A 15038-nucleotide genomic window follows, 5' to 3' on the forward strand; every position below is an offset into this window, starting at 1 on the left:
TACACTATATAAATATTTTATTGTGAAATAATGTTTACAATAAAAAAAGTCACAATGAAAACAAAAAATGAAACAATACGCAAAAAAATTATCTTTACAAAATGAAGTGCAAGTGATGCATATTTTCTCTAAAACCATATTTTTGCGGTATGACGAATTGACTAGGCCTTATAAGTAAATTGACATTAATTTTTAACAAAACTATGTTGTTTTTAAATGGAATTTAATTATAAGTTATCAGAACGCGACTGCGTCTCTTGTAGAGTAGACTCAACAGCGTATGACTCCTTTCTAGAAGTTGAATAGCCACTAATTGTGGTTGCTGACGTTTTTCTTGTAGTTGTAAGTGCAAAGGCAGATGAAATACGACGTCTGCCGTCGTGGGCCACAGTGTGAATACATCTTTTGCATGCAAACCAGCCAAGAACAGTTGCAAGAGCTTTGTATTTCTTGTTTGTAATATCCCGAAAGTCCTTGTTACGTATGCTGTATATAAAACAATTCCATAGACTGTTACTCATAAGAATAATGCCAGCAACAAACTCTGCTGAAAGGTAGGCAGAAGCAGCAAAAGAATTAAGAGTAGCAGGGCGGTTGTAATGAATATTAGGCAGGAATTCGGCTACGATTATTACTACTATCACAGGCAAAATACTGATAGTAAACACACTGATCATAATGCCAAGAGTTGTGGATAGTCGTTGCTCCATACGACGTATAGTGCCATGTCTATCCGAAGTCATGTTGCGTCTAGTAAGAGCATGTCTTCTTGACGAAAAATATGTCCCCAATATAAAGAACCAAACTAGAATAAACGGAATGCCCAAAGCAACGCCGTATACGAGTTGGCCTATAAACCCAGATGCAGCAACTATAATACCAGCAGCTATAATACTATATGGCGCAAATCCTGGCACAAATGTTGGTAGTATAGAAAAGACGATTGCTAAAATCCATAACACAATCGTACCCCTCTTAGCCGTTTTCAAGGCAGTTTCCTTGCTATAATGCAGCGGCGAAATAATAGCTCTAAATCGATCATAGCCCCCAAGCATGAGAGTATAGATAGATACGACTAAAGAAAGAGTTGTTACAAATCCAATTGCACTAAGATAACCAGGCGGGCTGTTTAAAGGTACATATGATGTAACGCCGCTAAACTCAGTAAAATTTTCATCGGTAACAGTATAATTTAAGGATTTATTGAACGCTGTAGCGACATCTTCCGACGAGTAATTTGGCTCGTACTGTGTGACTAAAACTGGAGCTATATGGCCGATATATAACGTAGCAACAAATGAAGGGAAAACAATAATTCCTATTATTAAATCAGCGACCCCAAGTGACAGTTTGTACACCATTTGACTGGTAGGAAATTTACTGTTTCCAGCAATCGCAAAGATGACTGTGATGTTAGCAATTGTGGTGATTATAGCAAGTATAACACTCACGATCATTACAATAATGATGTTCACTTTACATCTAAAAATTTAAAGTTTTTTAGATAATTAAAATCTTTACAAAATGGCAGTAAATAATATAAACTAGCAATACATTACAAAATACATAAGAAAATATGACAAAGTTCTATAGTTTAAAACAGGCCCCAGATATCAACATTTTACGTTTGATTTAATAGTATATCATAGCCTAGTAACATTATACTAGTTTTAGATTAACCCAAAATAATTAGTATAAAGTATTAGCCATTTATAATTAAACCAGCAACAGCCTTGCGCATAAAAGGCACAATTTATGAACTAACTTACATTTGAGGATAGCATTGGTATGCGCTATAGAAATATCCATCTTCCTGCATTCGTAATGGAAACCCACAGACAACTACGTCACAGAATGGAATATTTTGTCTGACGACTTCGACAAAGGGTTGCCCGAACTCATATGATGCTGCTTGTATACAGGAGGATTGTAAAGCTCGCTCGGCAAAATATTCAAATGAAACATTCATGTTTGCTGAAGAAAAAATTGAAAAGTTTTGTTAATAAATGGGGTTTACATTTTGAGATGCAGAATAATGAAAGTTGGGGTTATTAATTTTTAGAAAAGTTTAATCTTTTTGGTATTTACCAATACTCAATAATATAACAAGTGTGCTACGGCATGAGATTTTAGGATTCAATTCCTACTGATGTCATGCTGTAACACCCTTTAGTACGTTACCATAAATGGTATTAACTTCCGCTGAGCCAACACTTTAACAACTACATAATTTTTAGCCAGTTATTTTTTGTAATATCCCAAACTGCTAAAATTCTACTTGAGACTGAGTCAGGATAACTGTTGTTACTCTATGTTTAGGTCGCCCATTCGACCTTAACACATCGAGGATAAAAAAATAATAATGATATAACTTAAAAATATAATTTTAAGGTCGTATATTCCCAAACAGTTTGTGGTGTGACACTTATTGCAGGGGAGTTAGAATTTTATATTTATACATATTTTTGGTCACGCAACTTTTCTAATTAAAGAAATATTAGAAAGTGCAAGAGGGTAGCATAACCTGATGACTACATGCAAACGTCTATTTATACCAGTTTCATATCCGATTTTTAAAATATTTTTAAATCGACAATATTTTATAAAAAAAATAATATAGCCGAAAATTTTTAATAATTTAATGCGAATTTATAGGCGGTCAAAATTGAAATCTTTTAAGTAGTGTTAACTTGAAAAAGTAAATACAAACAGCTTACAAAGAGCCCACGCCAAAAAAAGTGACAAAAAACTTAATAAAAATAGAATTTTGTCTGTCATTTTTGACAAAAACAAAAAATCCTTTATGTTGTATGTCTAAAATTAAATTAAAATTATGATTAATTGATTTTAAAACCGGAAATTTTGGTTTTCAGACATTGTTGTTTAATGTAATTATGGCTCATATTCGCCAAACATTAATTTTAAATCTTAAAATTAAGTGTTTTTATATTTTTAAATTCGTTTTTTTTTTCTTTTTTATAACATAAAGTTAGGTAAAAATATGTTTTGTTATTTTTTGTCGTATTAATAAATTATTTATTATTGTTTATCTTTTAAACACTTTTAATGACAAGCGATAAAAAATAAAAAAGGCTGTAAAAAAACTAATTCCAGTAACAACGCCATTTAAAAGCTAACTTTAAAAAATACCATTTTAGATTTAATCTGTTCAATTTAGTATTTTAATTACCTGAAGAGTTGGTAGGTAAAAGCCCAACATCATATAAATCCGGACCACATTCTTTATAGAACTTTTCTTCCTCGCAAAATCGATCATATACTCGGTCAGTATATTGGTTAAAATTATAATACCTTTCCCGACAAAATACTTCAAATTGTGGACACTTCCAAGCCCGCATTTTCTCCAGCTGATAAATCAACCCACTTTGGCCGAAAATAAAACGGTTTGAGAAATCTCGGAATGTGGTGTTGCAGCAATGGAGTCCACCTAACCTGTAGTCTGGGTCTCTAGCACTCGGGCAAAACTCCTCAGTTTCATTTACATTTGAAAGATGATTTCCACAGCATCCCACTACCAGCATACCCAGCAGGAAAACAGAGATACTAACATACCCCATACTTGACTTCCCTTCTTACTTACAGCAGTTTATACAGCAGATATGTATATAAAACCACACCTAATATAATATGCTTCTGTGTGAAAACACAATAAGTTATTACAATAGTTTGGCTGCTGGTTAAATAACAAAACTCGTGCTGAAAAAAAGTCACGCAGCTCACTAAGTTGTTAAGGTTTTCTGCGAAAAGTGAGATTTTGATATTTTAATAAAAATCTTTCTTAACCAAAACGTGATGATCGTTATGTTAGTTTACCTAACGCCCTGGTGAGACCTTATGATGTGTATTATTACGTAATAAAAGAAACATTATGTTGTATCACGTTTTGATTAAAATATAAAAGCAAGACGGATTTTCAAAAACCATAACAAAAAAACTAAAACTTTTTAAGTAATATAGTTTTGAATTATGTTAAACTTTTTAAAGTAGATATTTGGCTACATCTGTATAACTAATACATTTAAAGCCTGACTATTCTGATGCGATTAACATAAACTGTGCCTGCAATAATACTATAATCATGTTATTTTAAATCGAAATCTACTTAAAAAAATTTGGCAGTTAAATTGTGGTGTTAAATTTGCTTTTAATCGATTTTAAATGATCGCTATTTACTATCGCAACTTAATCATTTATTTCTCATTACGACTGTATAAAATAGGCCTGCTAAAAACTGAACTATAACACATAATAGTATTGTATTTTGTGATAACAAATATGTGGTAAACCGACTATTTACATGTATACTACAGCTGGTTTTGGTGTTAGCTCGACACTTAGATGCAGTACCCTGTTCTTATCGTTATAACAACAAAATACTACTTAACTTTAGCTGGGTTTTTAGACAATATTTTTTTAACATTTCATTTTTATCAAAAAAGCATAACATTAGTTTAAATTTTTACGTAAGCTGCAACAATTAATAACCTCGGGCTAAAAAAGCACAGCTTCCCTACGTTTTATTACGTTATTCTCACGTATATAACTTAATCTTTAAACCTTAAAAAAACTTTGTTAATGTTATGAATCCACTGCGTAAGATTTCAGTGCCCGTGGCTTATAACTATAGACTTATTATGACATAATAAATATCCCCTTATTATCAATGGACCACATTTTTCAAAATATTTATTTAATTAACCAATTACAACTAATGATTTAATCGACTACTTTACGAACCGTGATTTTTACCCGTTTTGTATTAGTAAATAAAGTCGAACTACAAAGGGCAAATGTAGAAGTAAATAAGTTTATAAACCCCTAGGCTGAAAAAGTTTTATTTTAAATATAAGGCCCGAATTTTTATGAGATTGGGTTTTAAATCCGAAATTACAATCTATATTCTATATTTAATAACTTGTTATTTAGAATATGCTGTTATTATAAAGCGCAATATTAGCTCTAGATGTTTTCACTTATATATAAAAGATTGCAAAGTTATAACATTAAACGTGATAAGCTATTGGACTTTTTTCAATTTTGACATTTCATAAATTTTTAAAATTTTATTTAAACTTTTACATGAACCCAATCGTTATTTAGTTAAGTTATATTTACAAGCACATATTTATAGAACAAGCCGAACATTTGCATACAATATTTAACCAAATTTTAACATTCTGCATAGACAAAAATGCAAGTAAATGACAAAATAATATTTATACTTAAAAAATGTTTTTTTTTACATTTTTTTTATTTAAAACAATAATTACATTACAATTAAACATAGTTTTTTTAAAATGTTTGTGTGTATTGGTTAATATTTAAACATAAAAATAAATTAATTTTTTTTTCTCTGTTAAAAAATAAACAGTTTTAAATTATTTTGCTGTAATGTAGTAATATGATATGACTACATTGTATTCAAGATATTTCTGTGCGATATTTTATGTGAAATAGTGTTTGTTGGCCAAGTTTAAAGTAGGTTATGTGGTAATGTTATGTAGTAAAAGTTGCATAAAAGAACGACATCCATTTTGTTCGTATTTTATTTTTTTGATTTATCTTCCAGGACTTTTCCATTCTCATCCAACTCAATCACCTCTTCCGGGATATTCTCCATGACTGACATAAACAATCGATCCGCGTTTGCGTCGATCGCAAAAGAATCAAAAACAGAATCGTTAGTTACAGATTTGTCGATATTTTTCGGATTTCGCTTCGGTTTTTTAACACTTCCCGACTTCGTTCCAGAATTGAAACTAGTCTCAGTTGATAAATTAGTTTCAGAGTATTTAGAACTTGCCTTTCCATCGCCTACCTCAGTTGAGCCGTTTGTTTTAGTTTGAAACACGGAAGACGACCCGCTAGTGACGTTAGTTGTGACTTTAGTCATTGTAGTAAGTCCTGAGCTCTGTCGTCTGCCAGTTTGACTTGTAAGAGTAGGTAAGGCGGAAAAACGTCGTCGGCCGTCGTGTGCTACCCTGACTGCGTAACCCTTTGTCGACCTCCAGCACGAATTGATGCCAGTCCTGTCTCCAAATGATCCGTACATCGAATTCACTGCTGTTTTAAATTCCTGGTTTCGAGCGTTGTAGATGAAAAAGTTCCAAAAACTGTTAAGGACTAGAATCAGCGCGGCTGCAAATTCGGCGGATACAATAGCAGACGCTGCATACGGATCAAGCTCTCTCGGGTTGTCAAAGTAAATCGTAGGTATAAACAAAGTAACGACAATCACAACTACTACAGGCAGGAGACTTAGAGTGAATACCCCAGACATTATCCCAAGAGTCCGGGCTAAGCGAAACTCAATAGATTTCGATTTGTCTTTTGAATCCGAACTTAAATGCGCTCTTGCTCTGGCATGTTTTCTGGTTGACAGAAAGGTAAGTATGCTGACTATCCACATCGTCAACAAAGGTAAAATAAACATGATGGAGTAGAGAACTAGAGCTTCAGGCCCGCCAAGAGATATAAGAAATGATGACACAAGACCATATTCCAAACCGGGAACAAATATTGGCAGAATGGCAAAAAATATTGCAAGGACCCAAAGAGCTCCAGAAGTATATTTCGCCAATTTTTTTGCTTTATCTTTTCTGTATTTGAGCGGACGGTAAACGGCAGATAATCTATCGAACCCCGCAATAGCAAGTGTATAGACTGACACCATTAATGATATAGTGGTAAAGAAGCCAATAAATTGGATATAGCTGTCCGGAAATTTAACTGAAAATTGTCCAGCGAGTTCTCGAACTTGAACCGTTTCAGTCATATTGCTTATTCGACCATCAACTCTTGGAAAACCTGTGACGTCGATTAACCTGTTTGGTACACGTTCAGTTTGCGTAAGTCGTATCAGAGTACTTATAAAAGTCGGCAGGACAATTATTCCTGTTATGACGTCAGCAATGGCCAGACTAAACTTGTAAACAGATTGGCTGTGACGTAGTTTCGGGCTAAGAGCGATCGCTAGAATGACTGAAAGATTTACAAACGTCACAAATACGGCAAGAAAAGCGCAGATGACTATAATAACAATAATACCAGCTTGGCAACTAAAAAAAAACAAAAGATAAATTTAAACAAAGTTGTTTAAGATATGTTAAATGAATAAAACTTGCTAGTTAAAATATACAAGAGAACCCCTGCGTAGCTTAAATTTAGTTTTCAATACTAGGTCTAGTATTTAAAGCAGGACTATAGTTTTAATTTTGTTTTTATAATTATAGTGTGTTAAAGTCTTTACATATGATTTTTCTTAATTTAACGTATCTTTCAATAACTTTAAATCATGTCTATGAAAAAAGCTGCTTAAAAACACAACTTCAAATTCAAAATTTCAAAAAACAAAACCTTACTTTGAGGTGATGCAGAGCCAAGTTGAGATAGATCGACTTATCAGACTGTCTCCATGAATTCCACACCACGCAATCCCACATGAAGGGATATCTGTGTGAATTATTTCCTGAAAATCACCTATGTGGATTCCCTCTGACTCATACAAAGCAACTTGTAGACAAGGCTGAAAGATTTCTGTTATAGTCAACAGGCTTTCGTTGATATTATCAAGAAGGAATTGCCACTCTTGGGCTACTACTGGGTCCAAAGTGTTATTTAAATCTATTTTTAAAACTGAATCGTTGAAGCTTGAACCCTCAAATGTGTTTTCTGATTGCAGTTGAACCGAAGTTAAACCTGTTTGGTTTAATAGGATTGTACTTGTATTAGTAAACGTAAAGTTGTTGGAGATCGTAGGCTGCACTGTTGTATTAACCGTATCAAAGCACTGCCTTACTAGTGAGTTATAGTCGCAATATAAGTCGTAGACTAGTCTAGTGAAAGGTGTAAAAGCAAAAGTTTTTAATTTGCATTCCTCTTGAAATTGGGGGCATCCCCAGGATTTCAATGTTTCCAAATATAAAGTCAAATAAAGGTTTCCATTTGACCAACGCAATGTAAAATCTTCTTCCATTATTTCACAACATTCTAGCTTTCTAGTCTCATTTAAGAAATACAATCCTGGAGCAAAAAGACAATTTTCCTTTTCAAGCGGAAGTGACGTGTTTGCTTGACCATATACTTCGCTGGTGACCGTGAGGTACAACACAAGAGTTGTAACCGATATGTGAAGCCACATTTTTTAACTTTAACTGTTCTAAAAGTCTAAAATAAGTATAATAATACTGACAGACAATAACTAGTTAAACAATTTTATTAAGTTAATTTACTATAACTGTTTTTTTCGTAAACAAATTAATTTTAAGTTAAATGCATATTCTAAAAGTTAATTATAAAATGACGCTTTCATTTTCCTGTGTTCGTGCTTTAAAAACGTTGAGAATAATAAAGAAATGTTTAAAATCGTCGAATTAGTCATTTAATGTTTTATGTTTTTAATAAAATTAGGTCGTTTTAGTTTTTGGGATCATCCAATTTTATCGTGAATTTATTCATTATAGTATGACGTGGAGATAGTCAACAATGCATCTTTAATGACGATGAAATATATTTATAAATTACCCTATAATGTGAAATTAATAAAAGAAAAATTTTAAATATCACATTTAAATATATTTTTTATTAATTAATAATACAAATCTTGCCTAATTAATAATTTAAAATTGGCAAGTTTGCAAATTCTTTAATCATTAATATTTATGCCAATTTTTATGATATCAGCAAAAAATATGTTTTAATTTACTGATTTATGTAATGTTATAAAAGACATGGTTTTTATTTAATTTTTTTATAAGATAATATTTATTTATAGCGTAAGAAACTAATGTATAAACGTATATGGAATTTTTAATAAACATTTACTACATAGATATACCTAATAAAACAAAAAATTACTACTTTAAAATGTAACAACAAACGTTAGAGTCCTCTTAGCATATGGGTCTAAATTAATTAAGCCAAAAATGACAAATAAAGGAAATTAGAATAAGAGTGTGTTGTATAAAAAACACACAACAAAACATAGATGTCAATATTTAAATTACTTCACTAAACATATGTAGAAATTTATTTGAAATGACGGCAAATTATGTAGTTTCAAAGAATGGAAAAAAATTTGGTTTTCGTTATTAAACAAACAATGATCAAATGACAAAATATTCAAAAACTTTAAATAAAATGTAGTTCTACTATTTATTTTAAAGTACGTTATAAATCAGACCTAGTGACTACATGACAGTTTTAACCATATTAATTCAGGATTTTGTTACTAAAATAACAATAGCTTACAATCCATTTAAAATCTTGTTATCAATCATTTCATGTCTTTTGTTGTTCAACTAACCATCACATTTTTGCGGGTTTTTAACTAAACATGTCGACTACTAGTAGATTATATCTTTAAATAAGAGTCAATATCAGCGGCTTTAAAATCTGAGTAAAAATTTATAGTTTTTTTAAACATTAAATTCTGATAAAAATCCCAATTAAAAAACAAACACCTATTTATAAAGTTTAATCAACATTTAATTAAGGTTATTTAAAATTAAATAGGCCTTTTATATTTACTTAAAAATAACAACACTTGACAGACTTGGAATTTCACCATTTTACAAAAAAATAAGTATTTACATAAAAAAAAAAGCAAAGATTTTAAAGCAGAAGGAACAAAGCTTATATAATAAAGAATAAAAATGCAGTGGTGGTTTGTCTTTACGAGACTTGGTAGCAAAGGTTCGATTCCCACTGCTGCCTTGTAATTTATAACAGTGAAAAAATAGAATATTACTAGAATGAATGCGTTTGAAGAATAGAACGGAGTCATATAAGTTATGAATAGGTTTAGATCCAGGGTTTTTATAAAATATAATACACAATAGAATTTCGAAATTTTAAAAAATTGAATTGAAAATAGAAGCCTAACAAATTTATAATAATCAATGACTACAAGCTTGCTAATATTTGAAACAAAGAAACAAGTAAAAATTAAAATAAAATACGCAAAAGCATTTTAAAATTTCAATAAAAGAATAGAACGGAGTCCTATTATGATTAAGTTTTGAATAGGGGTCGATCCGGAGTTTTTATAAAACAAAATACGTAAAAGCATTTTAAAATTTTAATAAAGAATAGAACGGAGTCCTATTATGATTAAGTTATGAAAAGGTTTCGATCCGGGGTTTTTATAAATCAAAATACGCAATAGAATTTGAATTGAAAATAGAAGGAAATGCAAGCCTCAATATTTATAATAATCAATAACAGAAAATTTGTTAATATTTAAAAAAAATATTAGCAAAAATTTTGCAAAATTACCATTACACAAATTGTCACATGTATATCCATAATAAAATCGACAAAAAAAAGTTTTTTGTTTTTCTTAATTAAAGTCCACGTAAACTGCTCGCGCGTTGTCTGGAAAAATAAATAAATTTAAAATAAATTATATAAAAAATAAACGCAGCAAAATGTTAGTTTTAAATATAAAAACTTAATTAAGTTTGCCACTCTCCGCACAAGAAAAATGCGTTAGATGGCGGTTAAGATCATAAAATATTACAAAAAAAAACGTTTTAAAAATATAATTTCAATGTTTTTTTTTAATTTTAATTATGTTAATATAACAATAAAACCCTGTACCCTAACATTTGGTAAATAAGTTTAATTAACAGGGTACTATGTTGTATGGTTATAGTTTTGATTATTTGTAAACGCAAGTTGAACGAAATAGTTATTTAAAAAAACAAAACGCCAAAAAAATAAGAATGGATTTAGAGGGTAATAAATAAAATCAACCGCATTATATGCACAGATTCCCGCCAAAGCAAAGTAAAATTACCGGTCTTAAAGTACAATACATTCTAAATCTTAAATAGTGAGAATTTAAGGTACATCAAAACGACCTGTATACATATATAATAAGTTTAATTAAATAATAAAATTGAAATAGACTTACATGCAACAGCGTCTGTACGAACATTTTGTGCTTGGGCTGAAAAATTAAACTAAATTTATCAAGTGTTTTTTGTTAGTTATTTATTCTCGGTGTGGATAGGTCGACTTCATGGCTTAAACACAGAGTAACATCAGTTACCTGACCCAGTCTTAGGCTGACTTTGCCAGTTTGAGATATTAAAGATTTAAATTGCCAGTTAATTATAAGCTGCTAATTGAGTGTTGGCTCAGCAACAGCAGATACCGTTTATAGTGCCTTATTTAAGGGCGGTACAGCATGAAGGCAGTGGAAATTGAACCCACGACCTCATGTGTGGTGTGACAAGTGTTCTTACCACTACACCCTGCTGACTACAGTTAAAAATAAAAAAATTTTAAAGTTTTTAGTATAAACTTACCTGCAATAACATTTTCATATTGGTCTTCTGGTCGAGCTGTAAAATTTAAATAAATTTTGTTTAAAATTAAAATTACAATTTTTTAACAAAACATTTATAAATCATTTAACCCATTTAAGAATATTGAAAAAAAACTTAAAAAAATAACCTACAGCATCACATGCAAGTTCTATTACTGGACCCATCGCAAAAACAAATTAATAAATAATAGCTTAATGATGTATTTTATAAACAATTTAATTCCAATATATTGCCATATCCACTTAAGGTAATAGGTTTTTATATTTTTATTGTGAAAGAGTGTGCTGTTGTGAAGTGTGTGAGCTATCTGTAAACGCCTGGCACGAATAGTGTGGCATTAGTGCGGCTTGAACTCCGAACCGTTTGGCTCATAGTTTAATATCATGACCGGTATACCACACCACCAATCAAATAAATTGTAAAATTTTAACAATTAACATAGAACATTATTACCTGCAACAGCACCAGCATTTAAGTCTACCGACCGAGCTGCAAAAATAAATTGAATATTAGTTTAACTGAAATCAAAAATTAATTTAGTTTAACTTACATAATTATTTAATTTTGTCTAAATAATTTACAAAAGATTTTAATGGCAAGGCTGGAAGATTGAAATGAAAAATATATAAAACTTGCAACAACAACAAAAGAATAGGTTGGGGTAACAAAAGTTGCTTTATAATTAGGTTATAAAACCTTACCATCAATTAAAATAATGTTTTAAACTTACATGAACCATTGTTTTTCAGTTTATAAAATAGAAAGAAGATGACAAGAAGAAAAAGTGCCGAAGTTGCCCATCCTATTATTAGAGGAATTTCCTAAATAAAAAAAATTTAAAATTTAAATAAAATTAATGCTTAATAAATAAAAAAAAGTGAAAGGTCTAAAAAAACTTTAAAAATGAAGTTTTTATAATAAAATATGAAGTTTCTTACATTGCATTGTTCTTGTTGGGGTGGAGAAGATTCTGTTGTTAGATTTAAAGCTGTTTTTGGTGTCATGACATCATTCATTTCGGTTTTCAGGATCGTGGAATCATTCATTGCAGTTTTTAGGGTCGTGGCATCATTTTTTTTGGTTTCTGGTGTTACATCCCTTGTTTGTTTCTTGACTGTAGTTGTAGTAGGAATAGTGGTTGTAGTCATAGCTGTACAATAACAAAAATTTAACAACTTATCTTTAAATGAATAAGAGAGTAAGTTTCATATTTTGATATTTTATTAAATTAAGAAACACCTGCTTCTAGTATAACCAGTAAGCTTTTAAGTTGTTAAAATTTCAAATAAGATTTCACAGTTTTTAAATTAAAAATATTAAAAACTTAAATAAAATAAATAACTTAAAATTAGTATACAAGTTACTTACATGCTGGTAAATCTTGTTGGCAAATATATCGCCAACTTTTATAATCACATGAATTATCCCACCACTTTGTATCACCACCACCTAACTTAACACAATTCTCCTTCCCTCCCCTATTATCAGGTTCATCACCATACCGCCAGTTAGTTTGGTTACTCAGCAAAGTTGTGTTATCGTTCCACTTAAAAGAGGAATCGTCATTAGAGGAGTTTGTTCTTGTTAGGCCGATCCAGTACCAGGTATATTGTCCTACAACATAAAAGATAAAATTTTTGTTAATGATTTAAAAAATTGTTTCAAATTAGTTTAAAAAACATATAACAATAAAATAAACATTTAAGGGTTAAAAATTTTAACCATATATACCTCTAAATAAACATTTTGTTTCAAATAAGTTTAGAACATATAGCAACAAAAATTAATATTTTAAAGTTTTAAACCATACCTCCAAATAAACATTTTGTTTCAAATAAGTTTAGAACATATAGCAACAAAAATAAATATTATAAAGTTTTAAACCATACCTCCAAATAAATATATTGTTTGATTAATAAAATTACGGATTTCCAGTGTCTTGGGAGTTACCAACATTGAGTTCATTTCTGCACATCTTTCCACTGCTGTTGCATAATTAACCCTGGTTAAACTAAAATCATATTCGACATTCTCATGAGTAAACTTAAAGTGCCCGTTTACTAAATTTAAACATTGTTGCCCATCTCTGCCCTCGCTTTCTGTTTTCATGTTTTTTGTTGTTACAGAACCTGTTTTATTCTTGTCTGTAGCCATACTAGTAATAGTGGTTGTAGTCATAGCTGTACAACAACAAAATATTGATAAAGTCTTTCATAAATGATTAAGAGAGTAGGATTTAAATTTTAAATATTTATTTAAATACAAGATCTTACTGAAAGTTTAAAACTTAAAATGTCGACCAAAAAAAAAAATCAACAAAATTTTAACAGAATTTAGGGTAAAAATATTAAAAACTTAAATAAAATAAATAACTCGGAATTAATATATAAGTTACTTACATGCTGGTAAATCTCGTTGGCAAATATATCTTTGTAAATAATCACATGAAGTATCAAACCACTCTGTATAACCACCCTGTAACCAAACACAATTCTCATCCCCTCCCACATTATAAGGTTGACCATCTCTCCAGTTAGATTGGTTACTCAGCAAAGTTGTTTGATCGCTCCACTTAGAAGAGGAATCCTCATTAGTAGAGTTTGTTCTTGTTAGACTGATCCAGTAAAAGTCGTATTGTCCTACAACATAAAAGATAAAATTTTTGTTAATGATTTAAAAAATTGTTTCAAATTAGTTTAAAAAACATATAACAATAAAATAAACATTTAAGGGTTAAAAATTTTAACCATATATACCTCTAAATAAACATTTTGTTTCAAATAAGTTTAGAACATATAGCAACAAAAATTAATATTTTAAAGTTTTAAACCATACCTCCAAATAAACATTTTGTTTCAAATAAGTTTAGAACATATAGCAATAAAAATAAATATTTTAAAGTTTTAAACCATACCTCCAAATAAATATATTGTTTGATTAATAAAATTACGGATTTCCAGTGTCTTGGGAGTTACCAACATTGAGTTTATTTCTGCACATCTTTCCACTGCTGTTGTGTAGGTAACCCTGGTTAAACTAAAATCATATTCTACATTCTTATAAGTAAACTTAAAGTGCCCGTTTACTAACTTTATCGAACATTGTTGCCCATTTACAACATTTAAACTTAAAATCATCAAACTTAAAACCAACTTGTTCATATTGTAACTAATCAGTTTGTTGTTTAAATAAAATGATTCAAAAATAATAAACGTAAGTAATTTATAGAGTAGACAGAATTTGTTCACTTCCTTGACATGAATAAATATTTATCCCCTTTTTTTAATATTTTTAAAAATTAAATAGTATTACAATAAGTTCGAAAGTTATAAAAAGTGTTAGAACTTCATGGACTATTAAATACAATAAACACAATTATGACATCATTATTGTATTTAAAAATATATGAGTATAATAGCTAACAAAAAATAACTTAAAAATAATATTTCCTTATTTTAGTTTATCCTTAATTGTTTGTTACAGTTGTTTAAATACTATTTGTAGGTACCAGCGTGGTGTAGTGGTAAGAACACTTGCTACACCACCTTAAGGCCGTGGGTTCAATACCCACTTTTCTCATGCTGTAGCGCCCTTGAGTAAAGTGCTGTAAACTCCTGCTGAGCCAGCACTTAATCTGCAGCACAAGTACCAGGCAATTATAGTCTATAATATCGCAAACTGCCA

At 30.1% G+C, this 15038-nt stretch overlaps 3 protein-coding genes across 5 annotated transcripts; all 3 read right to left on the reverse strand.

The window, feature by feature from the left end:
- Positions 1-40: 40 nt before the first annotated feature.
- On the reverse strand, positions 41-3527 carry LOC145742820 (uncharacterized). The gene is made up of 3 exons (XM_082560644.1): positions 3191-3527; positions 1770-1974; positions 41-1482 (listed from the first exon to the last, which is right to left on the reverse strand). The coding sequence occupies exons 1-3, from the start codon at positions 3357-3359 to the stop codon at positions 228-230; spliced, it is 1629 nt and encodes a 542-aa protein (XP_082416770.1). The 5' UTR covers positions 3360-3527; the 3' UTR covers positions 41-227.
- A 1809-nt stretch (positions 3528-5336) lies between these two features.
- Positions 5337-8161, reverse strand: LOC145742161 (uncharacterized). Its single transcript, XM_082559938.1, has 2 exons — positions 7383-8161; positions 5337-7079 (listed from the first exon to the last, which is right to left on the reverse strand). Exons 1-2 carry the CDS (start codon positions 8159-8161, stop codon positions 5567-5569), a joined length of 2292 nt encoding a protein of 763 aa, XP_082416064.1. The 3' UTR covers positions 5337-5566.
- Positions 8162-8910: 749 nt separating this feature from the next.
- On the reverse strand, positions 8911-14663 carry LOC145751492 (uncharacterized). 3 transcript variants are annotated; one of them, XR_014283738.1, is made up of 11 exons: positions 14269-14661; positions 13754-13993; positions 13244-13534; positions 12723-12968; positions 12293-12504; positions 12085-12175; positions 11808-11843; positions 11334-11369; positions 10937-10972; positions 10297-10395; positions 8911-9414 (listed from the first exon to the last, which is right to left on the reverse strand). XR_014283738.1 is itself a non-coding variant. In XM_082567666.1 (10 exons), exons 1-10 carry the CDS (start codon positions 14513-14515, stop codon positions 9374-9376), a joined length of 1476 nt encoding a protein of 491 aa, XP_082423792.1. In that variant the 5' UTR covers positions 14516-14663; the 3' UTR covers positions 8911-9373. The 3 variants fall into 3 exon arrangements, 2 of the variants coding, with proteins under 2 accessions (XP_082423792.1, XP_082423800.1); XM_082567666.1 differs by lacking the exon at positions 10297-10395 and having other exon boundaries at positions 14269-14663; XM_082567674.1 differs by lacking the exon at positions 8911-9414 and having other exon boundaries at positions 9926-10395; positions 14269-14660.
- Positions 14664-15038: the final 375 nt, after the last annotated feature.

Source organism: Corella eumyota, chromosome 1 (genome assembly GCF_963082875.1).
Source record: "Corella eumyota chromosome 1, kaCorEumy4.1, whole genome shotgun sequence".
Classification (NCBI taxonomy): Eukaryota; Metazoa; Chordata; class Ascidiacea; order Phlebobranchia; family Corellidae; genus Corella; species Corella eumyota.

What these genes read in the sequence shown, in the direction of transcription:
- LOC145742820 (XM_082560644.1), bottom strand. Translation starts at nt 3,359, where the DNA reads ATGCGGGCTTGGAAGTGTCCACAATTTGAAGTATTTTGTCGGGAAAGG. An exon ending in TTTACCTACCAACTCTTCAG is followed by an intron (nt 1,975 to 3,190) that starts GTAATTAAAATA and finishes TTTTTTCTTCAG; the next exon opens with CAAACATGAATGTTTCATTT. An exon ending in TACCAATGCTATCCTCAAAT is followed by an intron (nt 1,483 to 1,769) that starts GTAAGTTAGTTC and finishes TTAAATTTTTAG; the next exon opens with ATGTAAAGTGAACATCATTA.
- LOC145742161 (XM_082559938.1), bottom strand. Translation starts at nt 8,161, where the DNA reads ATGTGGCTTCACATATCGGTTACAACTCTTGTGTTGTACCTCACGGTC. An exon ending in TGGCTCTGCATCACCTCAAA is followed by an intron (nt 7,080 to 7,382) that starts GTAAGGTTTTGT and finishes GTTTTTTTTTAG; the next exon opens with TTGCCAAGCTGGTATTATTG.
- LOC145751492 (XM_082567666.1), bottom strand. Translation starts at nt 14,515, where the DNA reads ATGAACAAGTTGGTTTTAAGTTTGATGATTTTAAGTTTAAATGTTGTA. An exon ending in CCAACAAGATTTACCAGCAT is followed by an intron (nt 12,505 to 12,722) that starts GTAAGTAACTTG and finishes GTTATTGTACAG; the next exon opens with CTATGACTACAACCACTATT. An exon ending in ATATGAAAATGTTATTGCAG is followed by an intron (nt 10,973 to 11,333) that starts GTAAGTTTATAC and finishes TTAATTTTTCAG; the next exon opens with CCCAAGCACAAAATGTTCGT.